This window comes from Pinus tabuliformis, chromosome 3_1 (assembly GCF_031772625.1).
Source record: "Pinus tabuliformis cultivar Carrire ecotype Pingquan chromosome 3_1, CPIR1, whole genome shotgun sequence".
Classification (NCBI taxonomy): domain Eukaryota; kingdom Viridiplantae; phylum Streptophyta; class Pinopsida; order Pinales; family Pinaceae; genus Pinus; species Pinus tabuliformis.
The window spans coordinates 930,499,293-930,524,010 of NC_142301.1; the positions used below are offsets into that span (position 1 = coordinate 930,499,293).

The following is a 24,718-nucleotide window of genomic DNA, read 5'->3' on the forward strand; positions in this document are numbered from 1 at the left end:
GGGAGGCTTGGACACATGTATTCCACAATACCCAGAATTGTTTTGGGAAATTCCACCTAGAGACAGTTTTATTAAAATAATTAATTATTTTTAATGGGTGCCTAAGTCTAAACTAAGGGAATTAAAATAATTAGAGGGTATTAATCTAACTGTGGGTGAAACTTCTAGAAGAAGACGAGGATCAAGCCAAAATAATCTGAGCTGTTGATTAGAATCTAATCTGGGCCATTGGTTCTCAACAGAAGGATTATAAGAAGAGGCTTGATGGGCATTTGGAAAACACATCGAGTGAGATATCAAAGATTGAAACTCTGAAGAGAGCAACAAACAGTTGCTGGAGAGAAGTTCGAAGCGATTTCTTACAGTGAGGGGTAGGGATAGTTCCGGTTGGAGATTTCTCCTGATCCGGGAATACTCAGCAGAGGACGCAAAGAGAGATCTGGGAGAGGCAGCAGGCAGGGATAGTTCCAGTTGGAGATTTCTCCTGATCTGGGAATACTCAGTATAGGACGCAGAGAGAGATCTGGGAGAGGCAACGCAGAGCCCTGAGGAGATCCGTATTTTTGCTGGAGAAATCGATTTCTGAAGCCGGAAGCCGGGGTGTGAGATCAGAAGGACAAAATTGACGTTTTAGAGAGGCAAATCGATCAGCAGAAGGGGTGATGCTGTCCCTAGGAGTTGTGACGCTGGGCCTACGCAGTGACTGTGCAGAGGCAGCAAGGGGCAAGCCATTCTGTGGCTGGATCAGTGGGGATTGCCAATGATAGTGTGAGGTATTTCAAACTAACCTTCTGCCAGTCATATTCTCTATACTGGATAGCCATCCAGGCATCCAGAGATTGTATTAAGAAAACCACTGCTTAATAATACAAACCCTCAGCTGCTGCACCGTTTTCCCACATTGGGTTTTTCCGGGGACATTTGTCCAAAAATAATTGTGTAATGTGTTGTGTATTTCTTTCTTGCTCAGTTACTTGTTTCTGCATATAATTTTAATTGGTGAAGGCTGCAGTGTATTAGTTTCGATATTTGCTGTAGGAAGCAGTAAATAATTTGTTCAGTAATTAACAAATAGAAGGAACTTAATCAGTTGCTGCAGTAGAAATTTGGGCTTCCAAATTTTCACAAGTTATTTGTTTCTCCTACAAACAAAATTTAAATTATTGTTGGACTTGCATGCACATTGCTAGCATTTTCACTTACATTGGTTTTTAATGCTGCTGTTGGATTCTTAGAATAAAAAGTTATTGCCATGCATACTTTATTACATTGTTGCACTCATTTACTGGGAGCCATATGTCTGTTGCTAGTCAATTGTCATCCAAAAACTATCATTCTTTTGGGTTAACAAGGACGTCATTTTCATGCACACTGCTATATTTTTTTCAAAGGAAAACCTTGATGGAAAACCAAAGGGATGCTTCCGCGCATTCATGGATGGCATTCTTGTTAAATCCATCCACGTAGACTAGCGCCTCATGTAGGGAGATTTGCATTAGGCACCTATTGGCATAGAAGTTGGAACTAGCCAAATGCCCAACAACATTGGTGACAATTGATTGAGCTAACCACTTGGGCTGCACATTACTATATATATATATATCAACAAGTCAAAATAGGGGAGAGGCATATATTTTTTGCTTTTGGGCTTACTCCAAAAGTGCTTTCACCTTGCTAGGAGAGCATTGTCTCCTAGTCCCTTGCAATGCTTCATGGACATATGGATGGCTCAGTTTTGGTGGATTCTTGAACTTGGTTGGAGTGTTGGCATGGTGCCATAACCTAGGTGGTTGTTGCCCCGATGAAGATGCTGAATAAACCATTGGTCGCAAACAATGGGGGAGTTGGTTGCTCAATGTACCTACCTAGGAGGAGAATTGTTGGGTTCTTGCAAGAGGGCACTTAGCCTTTGGAGCTTGGGACTGTTGCCTCAAAGTCTAGCAGGCTTTGTGAGGGGCCTCACAAGGCAAGGGCTAGACTAAGATACAACAATGAGGTGGTTGCCACTATCACCTTAGCGCTCCACCTCCTTCTTTTTAGTAGAATTTCACCTCACAGGAGGCTTCCTAGTATATATCACCTAATAGGTATTCTAAGTCAATAGGTTTAAGGTGATGTAAGTGAATGGCTTGATCAAGGTACTTCTTATTTGGATTTGTGCACTAATCTTTATGTCAAGGAGCAATGTACCATAAATTATGCTTAGAGAAGAATACTCGAGGCCCAAGGTTTCAAGATATGATTCAATAAGAGTGCATCTAGGCATAAAAGCACAAGGAAAAGGTTTACTTAAAGGCATGATCAACAATAGGAGAAGGTAAATCTTCAACAAGCCCTAAGTTGAAGTTTTGTGTAGAACTAGGGTTTACTAGGGCATTGAATTACCTAAAGTTGATGATGTAACCCCAATGAGGCAATTTTCAGCATGAGTAAAGCTAGATTTTGAGTTTGTGACATCAAACAAGGTGAAAAAGATGTCAAATCAGTGTCAATGATTCAATAGCTAAAGCCCTAGTTGAATTCGGCCCTTGCCCTAACCCTAACAACTTGTCTTCAATGGCCGAAAAAGTAAGATAGAGGAGATAAGGTCAAAATTTTCAAGAGTTTTTATTGTCAATGGGATCCTAGTGCCTTTCCCTACTTGGGTGATGGAATCTTAGGGATTCAAACCATAGAGATATCAAATTCATGCATGGAGTAAGGGGGAAATCCCTAGTTTTCACTTTTGAACCCTATCTATCCTTTTATGGGGGGAGAAATTAACTAGAAATATACTCATTAGGTGCTCTTTTAGGGATTTCAAGAAAAATGGATTAAAATGCAACAATTTACCAGGAATTTCCAATAAAAATTTGCATTTAGACAAGGATGTGCGAAAACCATGTTAAACCATAAAAGATATGTAGTAAATACTTGCAATTTTTCCAAGAATTAGCCTTCTTTCAATTCCAAAAAGATGTCTCTAATACACAAACTAGTCTCCAATAGCTAAAATCCACATAAGATCACATCTCCACAAGTAGCAAAGTATAATAGGCTAAGTCGAGCTCTTTAAGAGAGGCCGAAATCCACAAGTGTGATGATGAAAAATGAAATGGAGTCATCCTCCTTTTATAAGAGGTTTATCACTTCCAATAATTCACTAAAAGTCCCTAAAACAAGTTTAATTTTGAGTAGACACAAAGTAAAATGTGTTACAAGTCAACCCAATAGCTCAACAAATAAAATATGCCAATAAATGCCCACACGTGTGAGTCGTAAGCCCTCAATAAATATGATGTCATGCCCTTTTAGGGCTCAAATGCTCCAAAATTGTAATGGAAGGGTTCGCGAGTCTCCAAGCATCATGATTAACCTCAATTTGAGGAAGGGTCCTCAAATCAAACATCAAAGCATCTACATTTGTACAAAAGCCAACCCTGGGTGCTCGACGTCATCTCTATGGGTGTCATGTAGACAACATGGTGTACTCTCTCTCTAGCGTTGGGGCTCCATTGTTGAAATATGTAACTAGGTTCAATCTTCATAATGACATGTGTAATCATGATTTTATGTAATTAATGTAAAGAAGAGAAATAAAATTATTTTTGTTATGCTTGAGACATGGGTTTCAAGCTATTTTTATAGATCATGATTACACATTGTGAGCTCTTAGGATTGGTCATTAAGTCATAAAGTCGATTGAGTCTTTGTCATGTATTGAAGACCCATATGGGCATGTTACATATTGTAAAAAAGAAATTATTCGAGTCATTATAAGAGTCAAAAGACCCTCCAAGACCAAGTCCAAGTACTACTAGCAAGTCGGCCTCAAAATGAAGCAATCAACCTATACCTAGATCAAGTCGGCCTACAGTCAATGATCAGTCGACCTCAAATCATGGATAAGAAGCCTATATAAGGAGGCTCTCGGCCTCTCTCAATGACACACTTCTCTCACTTGATACTCAATCACAACAAAAGGAAAAAGGAGCGAAGAAGAGGAAGATGAAGGAAGAGAATAAAAGGACGAATTTTTGATTTTGTTTGAGTTAGTTTCTCTCCACATGTGCGAGAAAGCTAGGGCACACTATACTACTACAAATAAGAGATATAGTCACCTCAAGTAGATGGAAATAAGGCAAGGAATTGATTCATCTTGTAAGTCGAAATCACCAAGCAACTAGCCCAAATATAGCGAGAAGGAGGAGAAGGATTAAAAGAGCCCATATCTTGTCACATGTGTGAAAAAGATTGTTGATTGCAGGGAGCTGATAATTTCAAGAAGGAAGGCCGAAAGTTTCAGACTTGAGTTGCAGCGATCGAGGGTGAGGAAAGAAAAAGAAGTTGCAACATGTTCTAAGAAAAAATTGACTTTGACTTGAAGCAAGGGTTAACTTGGTCTTGTAGGGGTTGTTGGTTAAGGGTCCAGGTCTTGGAATTCATCAATTGAAAATTCTATTAGAAGAAGAATTTGGTGGGTTTTCCTCTCAAGATTTGAGAGGTTTTTGCCTTGGCTAATAGCCTACATCTTGTGTCCTTTGTCTCATTGTTCTTTATGATTTGATAGTTGTTTGATGAAGAAGAACACATAATAATAATAATCAAGTTAGGAAGAACCTAATTAAGAAAAGTAAAAAGTCTTCACAAGCAATTATCATTGCTAGAGAAATCTCATCTCTCTACCCTAAATTTCTCAACATCCATTAGGTACAACAAGCCCTCCTCAATCATCTTGGGGTATAATCATCGTCATCAGGGCTTTTGATCAAGGCATGCCCATTAAGTAGTTTCAAGGCTAGCCTGGGGGCATGCTTGTTCCACTAGTACATCATCAAGAATCCTCAATGCTAAGCAAAATGAGCTCAACTGAACATTCTAGCGTTTGAGGGTGCTCTCGGGTGCCCATCAACTGCTAGAATCATCGAAGTGGCCAATGCTTTGCTAAATAAGGGAAATGCTACACCTGTAAGGTCATCATGCTCCTCGAAAGTATAATATGGCCTGGGCATCATGTGGAGTAAGAGTGGAATAGTGTGCCCTTAAGGCCTTAGCCGCTATGTGCAAAACGACCTAGCAAAACCATTTCAAACTCAAGTGAAAAAAATCCTTTATTAGAGATAATAATCATAGACACATCTAAGTGGACCACACTTAACTGTAAAGAGCATAATAATACTTCAAACCAGGATCACCTTAAATATCTAACTAGACCAAGTCCAACAAAAGTGTTCCCTACCTTTGCAGGGGTGGCTAGGTAATCAGCCCTATTAGGTGTTTCCAGCCCCTAAGGGAAGGAGGCATTCCAAAGTCACCCGTTCAATCCATAGGTGTTAGTGAGATTAGGTGGCAATGGAGGGGAATGACTTCATGGCTAAGTGCTATTGTTAGGGGATCAACTAATGAGAGTCCACATCTTGAGTATATAGATGTAATGGAGGGAGCAATTGTGGAGGCATGAGTTACCCATTTCCTCAACTTGATTTTTCCACCCCTCTAGTGCGCCTGTTAATGCTTTCCAATAATGCTTTTAATGGTGTAGAGCTCAAGGATCAAGGCTTACTCTTTATGATATGGTATTTATTTTAGCATTTAAGATGAGTTAGTTTCTCGTTCATTAGGGTTGGGACATGCAAGGGTTCCTTATGATGAGATGGAGCATCAAGTGCTTAGGAGCTAGGTGATGGCTAATGAGAGAGGTAAATCTCATGCTAGGCTTTTACCCATGCGCTAATCTTCGTCTCAACCATCTTTTGCATTTTAACTTTTCTTCTTCTTTTGTTGTGGCCATCTTATGTTTTTTCATTCTTTTTGCTGCATCGACCTCTAGGTCAAAGTTTTCCGACCCTACTCAAGGATGTGGACGTGGGAGTGCCAAATCCCAATGAACCAATGACAATTAACATGAAGGATGGAGGTGGCATCAAGGGAATGATGCAAGATGAGAGATGTTAATTATTGAAAGGGCAATGAACATGCTACTTCAATCCAAGTATTCCAAGTAGTGCTCCTCTTATAACCCTGAGGCCTTAGATGAGGTTCCACTTGACTAGGGCTAAAGACGACCCCCCTAGTAAGGTGAGAGAATAAGTTTACAGTGAAGATCAATCAATCATCAAGATCACCCCTTTATCCATGTTAAAATGCCCAAAACATTAAGCAAAAGTATTTGATTGCAAAATGGTTAAAGTATCTGTTGAGTCTTGAGATGAGGTTATGTGAGTCTTGAGATGACTAGCACACCTAACCTATGGCTTGAGTAGCCACGACCCATGGGCATCTAAACCATCAAAATCTCTTGGGGATCGCACCTAGCCTGTGCCACATCAACCCTTAGCATGGCTGGATTTATGCCCATGGAGTTTTGAACCGATGACCTTTTCACCACATAGTGCCTTAACATAACACCTTGTCACCTTCTCCTCTACGCCCCATGGACATGGTACAAACATATGTTGTCTATGACATCTCAACAATTTATCATGATGTTGAGATTTACTGCATATAGATGTCATAACAAAACTCATTATTTCTTTTTATTCTCAGGCTTCAATGTCTCTAGGCCTGTGGTAATTGGCTTTTCTTTCTAACAAATGAGATACAAAATTACATAGTTGTACATTGTTTCTAAGTGAGGTGAATGACAATGTGCCTTCAACTTGCTGAGTTTGTCTTTAAAAAGCTTTTCTTTTCTTTGGTTTTGTTTCAAATATTCATTTTTTTTGGAGTAGTTGGTCTTTTGATGTGTCAAGTCTCAAGACTACTTCTATACTGGCAGAGCATTGTGGCAAACCATACGTTGTCTTACCTGTTTACCTACATTTTGTTTTCATAGTGAAAAGGATGTCATCATAGTGTTAGACTTTCATTTGTTCATGCATTGTTTCTTTCAAAGAAATGGGTATTGATTTATACTAGAAAAAACTAGATTCTGGGCCAGGACCCTTACATATTTCTTCATGTTCTAGAAAGGCATTATTTTCAGAAGTCCAAAATATGGAGAATCTATTCTTATGACAACATTTAGCTACTATTCTAAATAGATGATGCTATAAGCTTGGCAAAAAACTCCTAAAAACATTCTATATTGGCATAACATCAGGAAATTTCAAAAAAATGCATGATTATCTGTCAAAGTAGACTCATGGTCTACTGGTCTCGCCATGCAGTGAGTCCCCATCCTATCCAGTTATTTTGGTTCCCGAATGCATCTGGGCTTCTTCTTCTCTGGGCATCGTTGGTTCCAATTGCGTCCACGCAGAGCAGAGTTCCATTGCTGTCATTTTCTTCAAGCTTTGCCACCCTAATATCCAAGGTTGTCAGCTCAGTGCGAATTTCAGCCTTAAACTACTCCATCTTTCCTTGCAATAATTCATACTTAGTATTCATAAGTAGCTGATATGATTTACGCTCATGATTGTCCGTAGAATTCTTTTGTTGAAGGGTAGCCAACAACCCTTCAACCGATTCTAGTAGCCTAGCCAACAACCTATTGGTTTTAACTTTTAACCTGCTCGTCCTCATGTAACTGGTCTCCCAAGTTCACCATTGTAGGACTATTATATACCGCGTATCAAACTTCAAAGGGGGAAGGATGCCTTTGTTCACAACTGACCGACTTCTATATACCAAAATCAGTTGGTTAGGGGCCAAAAGCAAACCCTGGAAGGTCCAACTCGGGGTGGTTAGCAAAAACTACAAATCTCTTAGCCTTCGGAACAAACTTTGTAGAGTTGCTTGGAGTGGATTCAATGGTCACTACGAAAAAGCTTAATATATATGAAAGAAATAGCTCAGTATGGTGTCTACTTACTATAGCTGGTGCCCAGCCCTCGATCCCACCCAGCCCAACAATGACTGATCTCCTATAAGCTATGATTGACTGGCACTGACTAGAGCTTGTAGCAAAGAGTGTTCTGAGTAGAGCTTCTAGCAATGATCTTCTAGCTCTCCCTGTTTATGACCTTACAATGGACCCTTCAGAATGACTGGTTGGCACTGTTAGCGCTTGAAATTTCACCTCAGGCTGAAAAAGGTAAACCTCAAGGCAACATCAAACCATTTAGCCTCGTAGCTAGCCCTACGGGGCAGGAGAAGGCTCTCTCCGGTCTATCTCGGTAAAATCTTCAATAGATGAGATGACCAATAAGGTAACACTGATATTAGGCTAGTAAACTGATCAAAGAGTTTGATTTGGGGTTTTTTGGGTTTTTGGTGGCAAATTGAGGAGAGGGCAATTTTGGGTGAGGGGATTGGACACAGTTTCTGCAGGGGGTTCCTTGGGGCGAGGTAGGAGACAGTGTTGATGCCTTTGATTGAGGTGGATGATCAGGAATGAAAGGTGAAGAGCTAAAGAGAGCAAACAATAACTTTGAATTCTCTTTAGACAGTAGAAAACATTGAAATTAAACAAACTTAAAAGCAGAGCATGGCAAGCATGAATTCTTACTTTAACACTTCATTTGTTTAATGTGCAGAAGTAAAAGAAAGGAAATGAATCACATAACAAGCTTACAAGTACATTGAGAAACACACCATCAACACATGAGTCCACAAGAATCCCAAAGAGGACTGCAAAACCCTGGTCTTCCTTAGCCAAAAATTGCAGAGATACAGTGAATAATACAATGATAGCTTATCCCTCAAGAGTCCAACCATGAAAATGAGCATGAAAGTACATAATATAGATGATCTAACCTCTTTCCCTGCCTCCATGGGTCGAGCTCACTATCCTAGGAGCTGTTTCAACCATTTCTAAACTAAGCAGTACAAACTAGGCAATCAAAACAACTTGCCTCTATAAGCTAGGAAACTAATTCATTCATTTAATATTTACCCTTTTCATGAATGAATCTTCTAGAAGTGTTACATAAGAGTAAAAGTGTCTTACAAGTACAATAATTACATCAAAGAGAATCATAATTCACCCCAAAAAGTCAAACTGGGTCAAACTGCGTTTTTCTGAGCTGTACAGTGCATTTTGGAAAAATCTGCCTGACGGGTCGCGCGCCCCTGCCTGACGGGTCGCGCGCCTTTGGAGCCACTTTTGGGGCACTTGCAGGTGTCCAAATTGGGCAAGAGTAGGCTTGTTGGAAAGGTCTGTGAGTCTACTTTCCAACCCAACTAGAATTTTTGAATTTGGAGTTCATTTGCCCTGTCAAAAATCAAATCTCCCAAGACTGCTTTCTGCAATTCAAAAAAGTGGCAGAAAGTCATTTTTTGCTAGTTTTTTGACTTTCTGGAGGCCCAAAACTTCACCAAATCTCAAGTCCATCCATGAGCATGTGTAACTTTGCATGAAAAATCTGGAAATGCTGAGTTTTTGCAAAATGGAGTTGCCGGGATGAAGGGTCGCGCGGGGGGTGAGACCCGTTAATGAGCAAAAACCTGTAAATGGCACAAAAAATTCACATTTGACAAAATTTTCTCCAAATTTCTTGAAATTTGGGCTGAGAGTCCCCAATAAAGTACCATGCTCAGTCAAAGAGGCTTTGGCCAAAATTTGGAGTGGATCGGGCCTTTTCCGTCGTTTTAGTGCCTTGGCCAACCTCCTTGGATTCGGCGATTGTAATTTTGACATTTCTCTAAAACCATGACACTTGTGCAAAAAGTGAAGGAGGTTTTTCTTCTTTGGCATATTGTGGACAAAAACCTCTCTCAGTTTTCCAAAATTCATCTTTGATTGCTCTGGAACATCATTTGAGTGCGACTTGTCCCGATGTGTGAAACAAGGAATTTTGTCGAAATGGAGCGAAATGAAGGGGATAAGAGGCTTCTAAATTCTTGGGGAAATTTTTGGGAGTGGGGAGGGATGTTAGGAAGCAGGGGAAAGTGGAATCTCAGAGATTGAGTGAGGGGAAGGGGTCCAAAAGGGCAAAACACAGGCCAAACCTAGAAAATTGCCAGGTTGTAGCTAGAAACTAGGGTTTGTGCAAAAATGAGGAATTTGGCGGATCTAAGGGATGGGAAGTGTTTGATAAGGTACTTTAAGGATAGGGGAAGGTGTATGAACATCAGGAAACAAGTTTTGCTGATGATTTGACCGTTCAAGAGAAATTGGCTTCAAAACCCTAGGAGAGGGAAATGACCTTGCCTGGGCGCAACTGAAGCATGAACAAAATGTAAAATGACTCATTAGACATTGAGATGATAATGAAAACCCTATGAATGATGATAGACTCAGCTGAATGATGACATGGACTGACATTTGGACAACTTTAGAAGGAGTGAAAGCAAACCCTAGACCTAATGCCTAGTGACCAAATTTTGCTTGAAGACTCACTGAAATGACAAAAATTTGACCTTGACACTTCAAAATCACCTTGTAAGAGCACGTTTGATCACTGGAGGAAGGCTGGAAAGGCTGACACTAACATTGGCTCCAATGGGGATGGTATCTCCTTGGAGGTGCCAAGAACCTCAGACCTCTGGGAGAGCAGACCAGTGCTTGCAACCATTGGGCGATGGAGTCATTATTTCGGCAAACGACACAAGACTTTGACTCATTTATTGAATGAAAACTTGACTGAAAACTGACTGAAACTTAACTGGAACTTGACTCAAACCGACTCGATGGCAAACTGAAATAACTTGAAAAACTCACTCAACAGACCAAACACAAATGACTCATGACTGACTTAACTAAAACAAGAACTTACAAAGCTTTTTGAAGGGCAGCAGTCCATCAAGATTTGAAATCATGATGACAACCACCTGTGTTTCTTACAAGACAATATACATCAAACTATATCATAATGCCAATGCAACCAATCAAGAAGATGGCTTCTTGATTGATTCTCCTGATCAGATCTCATGATCAACAATAGATATTGGTAACTGGGCATCCAAAAACATAGTTGACCATGATCTCCTTCATCACTGAACATCGCAATAAACACTGTCACTGCTGGCTGCAACAAACTTGCTAGAGGATCGTGAAAAACATGAAGATTTGCCATTGCCACTTTCTGCTGAAAGAACAAGTAATCCTTTATTTCAAATTTTGATCTGCCTTCATCATGTGCTTCAGTAAAAGTACGCTCATGGGCTTCAAAAAACTCTGAACAAATGGATGAGCAGATCTCTTCTTGGAAAGACATTTCAGCACATGAAACATATGAAGAATCTGAAAGGAAATCCTGAATGTTTTGATCTTCTGTGGTGTGAATGTGCTGTAGGTCATTTGTATATGACATGAGGGCCAGGTTATCATGTTCCTTATTACATTCATCAATCATAAGAGAAGAAACTTCAGATGGTCCTTGAAGCACAAGATGATCATTTATATCGTCTACCACAAATTCATGCAGAAAAACTTTTTCACTTGCTTGAGCAAAGATCTCACCTTGTTGTTCATGAGCTGACTGAATGACCTCCTCATGAAGATCTAGTTCCGGTGAGGTGGGAGCACTTAGATTTGTAACTTCGTTTTCTTCATGCTAGCTGATCTCAACAGTCGAGTTCTTCTTTATAGGATTCAACACAAGGTATTCTTGGTCACCATGATCTGAATTTTGATCTGAAATAGCTGAGTTGACTGCATTACATTCTAAAATTGAATCTTGGCTACCCTGCACGCTGTCTTCTTCTGTGGGCAGATCTGAAACAAGCTCCTCTTTCATCAATTACAACCATATGGCCATCTTCAACCTGCTGATCTTGACAAGTATCCTCTAAGATTTCTATGTGCTGCTGAAACGGCTTTTCATACAGGGCTTCCATGATCTCTTCATCCATGAAATTATCATCTTCATAAAACTTCTCAAGGCTTTCAATAAAACTATAAGCATGCTTGCAACAGTCATGAACCAAATTTAATGATGGATAAGAGTCCTTATATCGTTCAATGAACATAGCATGAAAATCCTTTAAACAGTAAATACAAGCAGGCGGCAAACTTTCATACCATGATTGGGCTTTACCTTCCAGAGTGGCCAAGAATATCTTCATCAAGCAATCTTCAGGAAAATCCACCTTCAACTTGCGAATATGCATATGAAATCTAACTAGATGTAAAGCAGCATCCTTCTTACCATCATCATTAAATGTAGGCAAATTCCTTGACCAATCTACCTTGGGAATCTTATTCGGAAAACCTGGAATGTGATCTCGGCTCAAGGGAGCGTATCTTCTTGCAATCCGATCCATCTTGAAAAGCTCAAAGCTACTGATCTCTCTACAGTGAAGTCACCATGAAGCATTGATCTTTGGAGTTTTCAGTGAAGGAGTCGCCAGTGAATGATTTCAACCTTACAAGTGTCCATCCATGTTTAGTGGCCGAAAAAGTAACGAGAGCTCTCGTTACCAACAAATCTGCACCAGCATTCGAGCTCTAAGCCATATGTTTGATGAGAGAGGAGTGCGGATAGGATCCACCATAAAGATTGATTCAGTTATACGGCTGTGAGGGCCATTATATTTTTTGTAAATCCATAATGATTGATTTTGTTGATCATGGGATGTGTGAGTTATAAAGCCTCCCATAATCCTATCCTAATTTCCCTTGTTCCATTGTAACTCCCTTGTTGGCCAATGAATCTGCCATTGTGTTCAGTTGTTGATACACGTGAAAGAATTTGATTTGCTCGAATTGCATAGTTTGCAGAATGATCGTCTTCCAGATGGGGGGAGAAGCTATGCTTTGTGATCCTCTTGCTTTCCAAATCTGTCGTATTACAATCATTGAGTCTCCAAACACTGTTATTTTGATTATTTTTTTTGCCAATGTGATTTCCAATCCCTGCCAAAGCACAAGGTATTCAGCTTGGTTATTGGATGCCATTCCCAAACCCCAAGTGTATTGAGTCTCTGTTTGTTCATCGGGGCACAGAATAACCCCTCCCGCTCCTGCCAGCCCTCATTTGTTCATGCATTTTTGTCAAAGCATTGGAGCTTAATTTTCTTATTCTTCAAATAACAGCTACGTTTTTGCTGGAATTGTGATTGTTTTTTAGCAGATCATTTAAACAAGATATTTACTAGTCTGAATTTGTTAATATAGCTAGTTTCGTAAATTTCTATCCTTTGAGAAATATCTTCCATTTTACGTAATGATTATTTGTTTACTGGAAGTTTGATTGGTTTTTGGCTGATTTTTCAAGGCAAGAAATTTATTAGTCTGAGTTCCTTTGTTAATATGGTAAGCTGGGAAAGTTTCTATCTTTTAAGAGAAAAATCATCCATATTACATAATGATTGTGTTTGCTGGAATTGGCATTGGTTTTTGGTTATATTTTTTGGAGTAATTTATCACTATTAGTTTCCTCTTTTATATGGTAATCTGGGAATGTTTCTATCATCTGAGAAAGATCTACTTCTGTCAATGTACAGGACTTGAACACTGATTGGCAACATGCTGCATCTAGTCTACTTGTTGCAATAGGCACACACCTGCCTGACCTGGTATGGAGAATTTGCTGTAAAGTTTTGTAAAATTACTCCTTTTTCAAAGAAACAAATGAAAACATTAGAATGATGATGTTGTCTATATAGGATTCAGGAGATTTTATGTCTACTGAGGAGTTGGTTCCTGATTTTGGATCTTATTTTGTTGGCTTAGGATTGTTTATATTGCGTCATACTGGTGAAATAAACTTTATTTCTTAAATCATATATATATATATATATGAAGAGGCATTGCACAAGTTGTTTAAGTCTAAAGAAAAAGATTGCACAATGCAGATGAATTTTATGTTAGCCATTTAGTATTCATAATGGCATATTCTTGAGGCTATATTGCTGGCTATGAATATTCTCTACTGTTCTCGCTTAAAATTCTGTAGTTTCTTCATTATATTGATTTCTTTCAAACTTTCTAGTTTAATGTTAGTCAGTTTTCACAAGACAAATTTTTAAGGCTGTTTTAAGACTCATATGGTGTAAATTCCCAGCAATCAAAGTGTTTCAGTGTGTGCTGCTATACTTCCCATTTAGTTGTTGTACCTTATCTGATGGTTAAAATCTTGGATCATTGAAAAATGCTATATCTTGAGCTCTAAGTCACATGGTTAGGGTTCGACTTTGAATTTGACAAGGATAAAGTTTGGTTTGAATTCAAAATTTTCAGTAAGGTTCTGATAAGGTTTGCCATTAGGTTTGTCCATATACATATTTTCAAAATATAAATCTTTTATAACATATTTTATATATTTCTATTTTATATATAATAAATAACATTTCATATATTTATAGATATGATATTTATAACATATGTACTAAATATATAGTATATAAAATATATTATATAATTATATAATACAATATTACAAAACTAACATAAAATAAAAAAAGTAAATAGTTAACATTCTAACATATATGGTTAATATCTAACATATATAACATACTTAAAGCACTGTCGCTAAAATTTAAAGGACTGTTCCAAAAAATTAAAGTATTTTATATCTATATGGTTAATATAAAGCACTGTAACTAAATTTTAAAATACTGTTGCAAAAGATTTAAAGGCTCATGGAAATTAATCAGACTGTGTCAAAGATTCAAATCACAGATGCGAAAATTAACCGACACAGTTGCAGAATTAAAGAATATCCGCCATCACAATTGCAATCACGTGTGGACTGCATCCCCTTCATCGCATACTGGTTCTATTTGAAGGATCAGTTAGTTTTGTGCCATGGAATGTCAAGCGAGATAGATTAGCTGAACCTCTTATTTACTGCACTGGGCACCTTATTCTGTCTCTCGTCAACTTTTTCAATAGTCCAGAAGAAAAAGGGGCATTCGTTCTTCAGAAAACGAGCTGTATGATAATTGATTACATGGTGAATTTTAATGCAGAACTGCAACGTAATTAATTTTTTTATTGAGATTCACCTAATTTCGAACCTCAAGGTTCGAATTCGACAAACTCTGTGACATTGATCTTGAGAAATGATGCTTTACTCTTATTATTTGTTTCACAAAGGGTGCCAAGCTATACATTAACCCTTTCTTATGCTCTTCTTCTTTTCTCTTCATGTCTTTGGGGCATACCTTATCCATTTGCCATAGAAATAATAATTTTTTTGGGTATAGAGCTATATATGGATGGATTTTTTTCCCCTCCAGATTGTTGGAAAATATAACTAGGTTTGGTCTTCATTTAATATATTTGAGTCATCTTGTAATGTACTTGTCAAAAGAATAAAGAAAAGAATTATTATTATTATTATTGTGACATATGAAAGCATGGGTTTCATGCTTGGGTCACCATGTTTTAGGTCAAAGTCCCCATTGAGGACTTCTAGGATTTATTCTGAGTCAATAGAGTCATTGCACTTTTAAAGAGACCCTTCTTGGGCTTTCGAATCATGTAAAAAAGTTTAGTATTGAGTCAAATATAATTTATGTATCCTCCACGTCAAGTCGGCCTAAGGACATCAATTCGACCTCCCTTGAAGCCTATAAATAGAAGCAAGTTGAATTCATTTGGATTATCTCATCTCAAGCAAGTTCGATATCTTTAAGGAAGCCAGAGAAGTGTGAAGTGTGTCTAAGGAGGCCAAAGGAAGTGCGAGTTGGGTGGAGTCTAAGGAGAAGAAGAAAACCGAAATTTTGTTGCCTCTCTCTCTTTGTTTCGTGCCCTAGTTTGGGAGATCGAAGTCTTCCAAGTTTTGCTGATGTTGGAAGTTGCGTGATGTCGAAAGCTGCTACATAGTCGAAGTTGTTGGAAGAGAGGTCAAAGATTTGGGAGGTTGACTTGGTGTGGAGGGAAGGTTTGGTCTTTTTCTAGGGCGAAGAGTCTCAAAGAATACTATTGAAAGGAAGAGAATTTTGATTGGGTTTTCACCTTGAGGGGGGTTTTTCCCTGGCATAGTGCCTATATCGGGTGTCCATTGTTTCATGTGCTTTTGCTTTGGTAATTGCTTGATGAACTAAAAGAAAGAAGATATAAAACTTAAGAAGAAGTCAAGAACATCACAAGTAATTATCAAGAATAAGAAAATCTTTTTGCCTTTTTGATTTTCTAACATGGTATCGGAGCTTTGGTGGAGAAAGAAAGAAAAAGGCGGTCTCAAGCACTTGATCAAGGAACCATTTAAAAGCTAAGTTGCACGAAACGGGGAAACGGGGAAGCGACACGAAACGCGGAAGCGAAACGAAACGCGACCTCCCCGAATTTTGGAAACGGGGAAACGCGAATATATATATATATATATATATTAAAAACATTTAAAAATTATTAATATATATATGTGCAAGACTGCAATCATAAAGCATTAATGATACATTTACTTAAACATTTTAACATTAAGATTAAATTTACATCACAATGATCACATTTACTCATGAGTCATTAAGATTAAATTTACATCACAATGATCACATTTACTCATGAGTCATCACATAATGCCATAAACCCTAGAAAATTTGAAGAAATAGTAAGAAAAAACTAACAAAATGAATGTGGCTTACCCAAATTAATTTTCTGTGGTTGAAACTACCCGGAAATGCCAGAAAAGAGAAGATAAATATGGCTGTAGCTGAGCCAAATCTGCTGCTACAGAAATCTCTTGCTGAAATCTCCTTCTCTTGCTGCTGAAATCTCTTTCTCCCGCTGCTGAAATCTACTTTGCTCAATGCTCAAAACACCAGCTACTGAAACAACTGCCAATCTCCAAGAGAAACTCCTTGCTGAATAGTGTGATGAGAGAATGAGAGGCACAACTCTTTTATAACTTTAGAAACGCTTTCTAGAAGTGATTAGAAACCCTAAGCTAAACCCTAAACTAATTAGGAATTTTTTTTTTTTAAAAAAACAAGTGCTTTTTTACAGGAAACGGGGCCCGTACGGCGTGGAAACGAGTTTCCGTCCGTACGAGCGCGTTTCCATCTCGGGAAACGCGCCCGTACGGACGGAAACTCGTTTCCACGCCGTACGGTACGGGGAAACCCGTTTCCGTTTCGTTTCCGTACGGAAACGGACCCCTGCCCAGCGTTTCCTGCTACTTAGTTTAAAAGGATTATCTCAGGGAAAGAGTCTACTATATTCAAGGAAGATGTCTAACACAATCAAGAGAGAGAACAAACTTGAATGAGCCTCAAATTATAGATCTTATAAAAAGATGATTGACCTCATCCTTGAAAAGAACAAAGTACTTGACTTGGTCAAAGGAAAAGTTAAGAAGCCTACAAATGACTACGGTGATGCTGACAAAGTACTTGACTTGGTCAAAGGAAAAGTTAAGAAACCTACAGATGACTCAAGTGATGCCGACGAAGTAAAATTCAGAGAATTAGAATTGGTGGCCATGACTCTAATGGTAGAAGGAATAAAGGACAATCTTGTCCCATTTATAGCCAAGGCCCAAAATCAATCACGCTCAGGAAATGTATGAAGCCTTGTCAAAGTTATTCACTATTAAGAACATTGGTCAAGTGGCAAGCTTGAAGAATGAACTAAGGACCACAAAGATGACTAAAGAATATATTGTGGCCTCCTTCTTTGTGAAGATAGCAAGAATCAGAGATGATCTTTTGGCCATTGATGAAATTGTTGCAGACAAAGAAATCATGATCACTACTTTATTAGGATTGCCACCTACTTGGGGTGCATTTGCTGCAGGTCTTAACATTTGGAAGTAAGCTCCCACTTTTGAAGAACTATGGACTGCCTGCAGTCAGGAAGAATTGAGGATCTCATCAGTTGCCAATTCTGAAGGTGTTCAAATTCCTACATTGCTCAACATAAAGGAAAGAAATCGAAAGGACCAAGGAAGAAAGTTGACATGTCCAAGGTAGAATGTTATTAATGTCATAAGAAGGGTCACTACAGGAGTGACTGTCTCGACAATCCAAGAAACAAGAAGAGAGAAAGAGATCAAGCCAATGTAGCTGAAGAGGAAGACCTAAAGAAAGCCAGACTTGAAGAATCTGACATAAGGGACTTACACTACTAAGTCCTTTGCTTGTAGCCTTAGATATCTTATTTTATATTTTTGATGTTTTAGAATTTATAGGTTTTAACATGTTTTTGGAAAAATACATTTTTTTTGTTTTTGTAAGTTTATAGGTATCCCTCAAGCTTTGGAGGGAGCCCCCAACAACTCCCAAAGATAAGTATCTCATTTCCTTTCAATTTTTGGTTTCATGTACTCATTTAGTTTTGATTATATTAAATACTAATCATCATTCTCCCTCTATTGTCTTGATTAGGAAAACATCTGCTATATTCTCAAGGAGTATGAAAGAGGACCTCTCAAGACAAGGTTTGTCAAAGAACAAAGGTATGCTTTAAAACATTGATTTATTTATAATAAATGTTTATTCATTTGACAATCTATTATTAACATTGTTGTGACTAGCCACATTGAATCATATTGTTTCTTATCTTGGGAGATTCATCACTTGATAAGTCTACCAAACTCCTATTATTAACTGATTTTATAGAACCCTAGATTGGTTCTCTGGAAAACCCTAACCTAAGGGTATGCTAATGTGAATGCTTGAAACCCTAAATTGCGTAGGGATATTGAGAAATACTATTTGAAGTTTTATTGATGATGTCATGTTTGATCAGGAAAACCTAACTTGTTAGGGCTGAATGATAAAGTCCCGAACCTTTGAAATATTGGTAATGTTGGGTTTGCTATGTTTCTACATTGAACCCTAACTTATTAGGGTTTGGTGGAATGTGTAAGCAAGACCCTTATAATGTCTTAGAAATGATTTCCTTGGTATGTGTGTGTTTGTCTGATCAAACCCTAGTCTAATCAAGTTTGTTGTATATTGATCTTCGTGAAGTTGGGTTTGACTAACACATGATATGAAATGCCTATGCATGATGATGAAGTCCTAGATGTATGAGTTAACCTATTTGTCGATGGTCATGAATCCTAGGGTTTGGAACTAAGCCCTAGTCAAAGTTTGTCTTTCTAAGATGATAGTATTTGTGAAATTCTAGGGTTTTGGAGTTGAACCTTAGTAGAAGTAAAAATCTTTGATGTATGATGACAATATGATGATTTGAGATTTTTATAAGATTGTTAAAATCTGAGTTTTAGTTGGGATTGATGTTTGATTGAAAATCTAGGGTTTGCAACTAACCCTAGTAGACGCTGGTCATGTTAATGACTAAGTTGTGATTGGTTTTGATTGATTAATACCCTTGCATGAAATCTAGGATTTATATGAAACCCTAGTGGAAAGTCTAACATCTGAATTCTGAAAGTTGTTAGATGCCTTTTAGATCTATATTTGTTTGAATTGTTTCTAGGGTTTATATTGCAGGAGGGTATGTCATACCTTTGGAAGAAACATTGAAACCCTAGATGTAATGAAAGTTATTATGAAGTAGTCTAGGGTTTATGACAAAGTCTCTAGCAAGATGTTGAAAGAGTATATGTCTCTTGTTTGTAATTAAGTTTGGGTATTTGATGTGTATAAAGTTGAAATGCTTTCGTGATGGCGAACTTCATGTTTCTGTAGATTTGGTTGTACTTGCTATCTAAGTTGTGTAGGTATACAATCTTCAATATGATGAAGATGTTCGTTCATATGATAAGCATGGTGTGGATAACTTTGATGAAATGATTGGAAGCCACACAACATTCTCTGATGTTGAGGAAGAGAAGTTGATCTACCTGGTTTAAGAGGGAGCCCGAATAATAGAGATCTCCCTGAGATTAAGAGGGAGCCTGGATAAAGGGAAGCTCCCTGGTTAAGAGGGAGGGCATAACATAGATTTGATCGGAGAATGCATTTTGGAAGATATGTTGCTGAATGTGAAGTAGGAAAGGACAGTGTATGATTGAGGAATCTTCTGTGAAAGATTCTGTTGATAGTCCTACTATGATAAGAAGCAACATCTGTTGTCTAGAAGACCTCAAAGGTTTGTATCTGATTATGTTCATATGAAAGTATGTTGGGGTTGTGTTTGTACAGGTGAATCTCTCGAAGGTTTTTGATGGCATGCTAGTTACCAATCAGTTTGATTGGGAGAGATTGGATATCCTTGATCTGTTGGTTCAAGGAGTGTTGAGGCTTTTTGAGTGAAGCATTGCCTGGGAGGACATCTGGCCGACACTTTGTGTTGATGTCTAGGTCCCGAAGTTGGAAAAGGTGGTGTTGATTATAAAGCTTTGTTTTTGGATACACACTTGGATCTTTGGGTTGATGGTTAGCAAGTAAGCCTGATGGTACCTAGAGAGGCTGAAAGCTTGAGTCCATTTTAGTCCCACTTGGATAGATTGCCTTGGTCAAGAATCTAGTACGTGGCATTGCGGTGCCTAAATTGTTGAGAGACCAATGGATAGATTGCCCTGGTCAGGAATCTAGTCCATGGCATTGCGGTGCCTAAAGTTCTTCATGGTTCATATAGTTGAGATCTTCCTTGTACTTGTATATGATGAATACCTCCCTAGTTAAGAGGGAGTGTTGGAAAATGTAACTAGGTTTGGTCTTCATTTAATGTATTTGAGTCATCTTGTAATGTACTTGTCAAAAGAATAAAGAAAATAATTATTATTATTATTATTGTGACTTATTAAAGCATGTATTTCATGCTTGGGTCACCATGTTTGAGGACTTCTAGGATTTATTCCGAGTCAATAGAGTCATTGTACTTTTAAAGAGACCCTTCTTGGGCTTTTGAATCATGTAAAAAGGTTTAGTATTAAGTCAAATATAATTTATTTATCCTCCACATCAAGTTGGCCTAGAAGAGATCAAGTTAGCCTAAGGACATCAGTTCGACCTCCCTTGAAGGCTATAAATAGAAGCAATTCGAATTCATTTGGAGCATCTCATCTCAAGCAAGTTCGATATCTCTAAGGAAGCCGGAGAAGTGTGAAGTGTGTCTAAGGATTCCAAAGGAAGTGCAAGTTGGGTGGAGTCTAAGGAGAAGAAGAAAAACGAAATTTTGGTGCCTCTCTTTCTTTGTTTCGCGCCCTAGTTTGGGAGATCGAAATCTTCCAAGTTTTGTTGATGCTGGAAGTTGCTACATAGTCAAAGTTGCTGGAAGAGAGGTCGAAGATCTGGGAGGCCGACTTGGTGTGGAGGGAAGGTTTGGTCTTTGTCTAGGGTGAAGAGTCTCAAAGAATACTGTTGAAAGGAAGAGAATTTTGATTGGGTTTTCCCCTCGGGGGGGGTTTTTCCCTGGCATAGTGCCTATATTTGGTGTCCATTGTTTCATGTGCTTTTGCTTTGGTAATTGCTTGATGAACTAAAAGAAAGAAGATATAAAACTTAATAATAAGTCAAGAACGTCACAAGTAATTATCAAGTATAAGAAAATCTTCCTGCCTTTTTGATTTTCTAACACAAATGTAGGTCTTTGAGTATGTCTTTGAGTTGTAGTTAAAGATAGTTCAAGGTCTTCATTTTAAGTTTTGTACTTTCGGCTAGTTCCACACCCAGTTCTCTACCTAGTTCAGTAACACAGTTCTGCACCCAATTCTGTACTTTTGGTTAGTTCTGCACATAGTTCTGTACCCATTTGAGTACCACAATTCTACACCCAGTTTTGTACTTTTGGCCAATTTCGCGCACATTTATGTAACATAGTTCTATACCCAATTCGGTACCACAATTCTACACCCAATTTTGTACTTTCGGCTGGTTCCGCACCTAGTTTTGTACCACAGTTTTGCACCTTTCGCCAGTTCTGCACCCAGTTCGTTTCCTCAGTTTTGCACCCAGTTCTGTACCTTTCGCCAGTTCTGCACCATAGTTTGCACCCAGTTCAGTACCTCAGTTCTGCACCTAGTTCGGTACCTTTGGCGAATTCTGTACCTTCGCTAGAAACTTCAGACGTATCAAACCCAAGAAGAGAGAGAGAGAGAGAGAAGTGTGTGATGTGATCTCCAAATGAGCTTGAGGTTACTTGTATTTATATGTGTAAGAGGGGGGCTAATTTGTCCTTAGCCAACCTTGACAATTTTGACATTGTGGGCTTCACTTCAAAAATACACTTTCCGATGTCCAAATCAATTGCTTCAAACCTCAAAGGTCAAAATTGATCCTCTCAGAAAGAAGAATATAGTTCCATGAATGGAATTTGTCACTAACCTACCAAATTAACAAAGTGTTGGGGCTCCAAAGTGATGTGCAAACACTCCCCTTATCACAAGGATGACCATCATCATTCGGGCTCGTAATGCCTATCAAATAGTGTCAAGGCCAGCCTGCGAGAATCCTAGGTCCATTGGGCACATCATCAAGATCTCCAACACTAAGCTTCACGGGCTTAGCATTACATTATTTGGGGGTACCTCAGAGTGTCAAGCATCATGCGGGGTCATCAAATAACCCAATACTTTGCTCTAGGTAGGCAATGATACATCAACAAGGTTGTACTCCTTCGTTGTAATGGGTAAAACAACCTCTGCTATGCTGTTGAGAAAGTAGGTCAATCATCTCAAGAGGCCTTTGTTGCTGTGATGAAAGCCACTTGACAAAACCTTGTCAAGATCAAGTGAAATACAACAATCATTAGGTACAATAAATATAGATGCATCATAGTGGACCATACTTAATGCTGGGGGCACAATAATACTTCACACAAAGCTCACCTTCAAATATCTAACTAGATTGAGTCTTGTAAACAAGTTACCTTCTTATGTTAGGGATTGTTAGATGGATAACCCAATTAGGTGTTTCTAGTGCCCAAGCGGAAGTGTCATATCCTAAGTTAGGCCATCAATCCTTAGGTGTGTGTGAAAATGGTGGCAACGAAGTGGAAATGACTTCAAGACGGGATGCTACAACCAAGTGACTAGATAATGGTGGTCCAACAATCTCGAGTGCATAGATGTAAGGAGGGAACAATTGTGGAGGCATGAGTTACCTGTATCCTTAGCGTCTTTTCTTCCACCACTCTAGTGTGATTTTTACTTTTTTATGACATGCTTTGATTTGGGTGCATAGCTCAGGAGCCCAAGCTTGCTTATTGAGATTTAACATTCAATATCACTTAATGATGAGTTAGTTTACTGCTTATTAGGGTTGGGACAATACAAGGTTCCTTTTATATATGGAGGATCATATGCTTGAGGAACCAAGATATGACTAATCAGGGAGGTGTAGCTCATGCGAGGCTTTTGCTCACACACTAATCTAATGTCCTTGCCGTCTTTTGCATTTGATCTTTTTCTTTCATTGTGGCTTTCTTATGCTTTTAACTTTCTTTTAGTTGCATCGACCTTTATGGTAGAGTTTTCAGCCCAGACTCCAGGATGGGGTTGAGAGGGTGCCAATCCCCATGACCAATGACCACCAACCCAAAGAATGGAGATGAAATAATGGGAGAGATGTAAAAGGGTAAGTATGAAATACTAGGGTGCTACTTTAATCAAGGCCTCCTCAGTAGTGTCCTTCCTAAAACCCTAAGGCCTTAGAGGAGGTTCCACTGGACTAGAGTAGACTAACGTCCTAGGTGAAGTGAGTGAACAAGAATATAGTGAAAGATTGTTCAATCATCTAGATCTCCCCTTGATTGATATTAGTATGCTTGAAACATAAATTGAAAGCACATGACTACAAAATGGTTAAAGTACCTGCAAATGGATGACCCACCTTCCTTCAAGAACGCATGCCGGATGGGAGAGAGAAATTTGATTGGAGCGAGAAATGGAGGATCCTGTCATCATGTCATGTGGTGATCATATAGGGTTGCTAGCTGGCTGGCTATCTAAGGAGGAGAAACGTTTTCTCCTATGGGTTACACACTTTTTGGTGGGTAACAGGGGGCTAGACCAATGTTGAAGGAACTTTTCCTTTGGTTTAGGAGGCAAATTCACATCCTAGTTTCGAACCGTGGTTTTGCCATGGTTCCAAAAACCGCTCACACAGTTTCGCATGGTTTTTTTTTTTGGAATTTTGGAATTGTTAAGTGAGTAACTATGCTTACCGAACACTCCCAAAGTGCCCCCTGGATGCTTCCTAGATGATCCGTAATGGTAATGTTAAATTCTTAAAGTGGTTCCAACCTCATTTCATCCTTTTACTTAATTTTTTAACATTTCCATGAAATGGCTCAGGATGTTTTAGAGTGGTTCCAACCTCATCAGACTTCATACGGAGAAAATAGAATTTCATATCCCATTCAAAATTCAGCAGACTTAATAGTTGAAGATCAATGGGATTGTGGCATTTCATTAGATATATCATGAATGAGGGTATGTGATTGGCATTTAATCAAGAGCACCAAGCCCTATATGTACCCCAATGTTGGTGGTGTTGATTGTTGAACTCCTTTGTCATTGCCTTAGCGAAAATGTACCATTCACTCAAGTCAAAATCATTGATCAAACATGTTAAGCTTTCTCTACCATATTATAAGGCTTGGATTAGGCTGTTTGATCAAAATTGGGCAATGTTGACTAATATCTCTAGAGAATCGAAGTAGAGGCAAAGGCTAGACAAGAGGATAGGGATCTAGATTCTAGATGGTTGATGCTTGAATAATTAATCATTGATGTACAATGGATGCCATATTTATCTTGATTTATGTACAAATATGCATTTTTTCATATCTTGTACAACTAATTTGGTATTTTGGATGATTTTTTAAATATCTATATATATATATATATATATATATATATATATATCAATGTTACCAGACTCGGAATCGACAATAAATCGGCGAGGCAAAAGAGCAAAGAGTTTGAATTGGATCAAGAAAAAATCGGTGAATTCAATAAATAAAGACATACACATATATTGAATTAAAAAAACATTTTTCATTGATATTCAATAATGCCATGTCCAAACAATGCATAATATCAATCAGTGTTGATAA

At 38.4% G+C, this 24,718-nt stretch overlaps 1 protein-coding gene across 5 annotated transcripts in view; it reads left to right on the plus strand.

Moving 5' to 3' along the window:
- Window positions 1–24,718, plus strand: part of LOC149190806 (ARM repeat superfamily protein) — a 500,919-nt gene that overhangs the window by 24,768 nt on the left and 451,433 nt on the right. For all 5 annotated transcript variants that reach the window (XM_089412272.1, XM_089412273.1, XM_089412269.1 and 2 more), the window contains one exon: window positions 13,309–13,380. In XM_089412272.1, coding sequence (XP_089268398.1) covers window positions 13,309–13,380 — 72 coding nt within the window. The remainder of the gene's footprint in view (window positions 1–13,308; window positions 13,381–24,718) is intronic.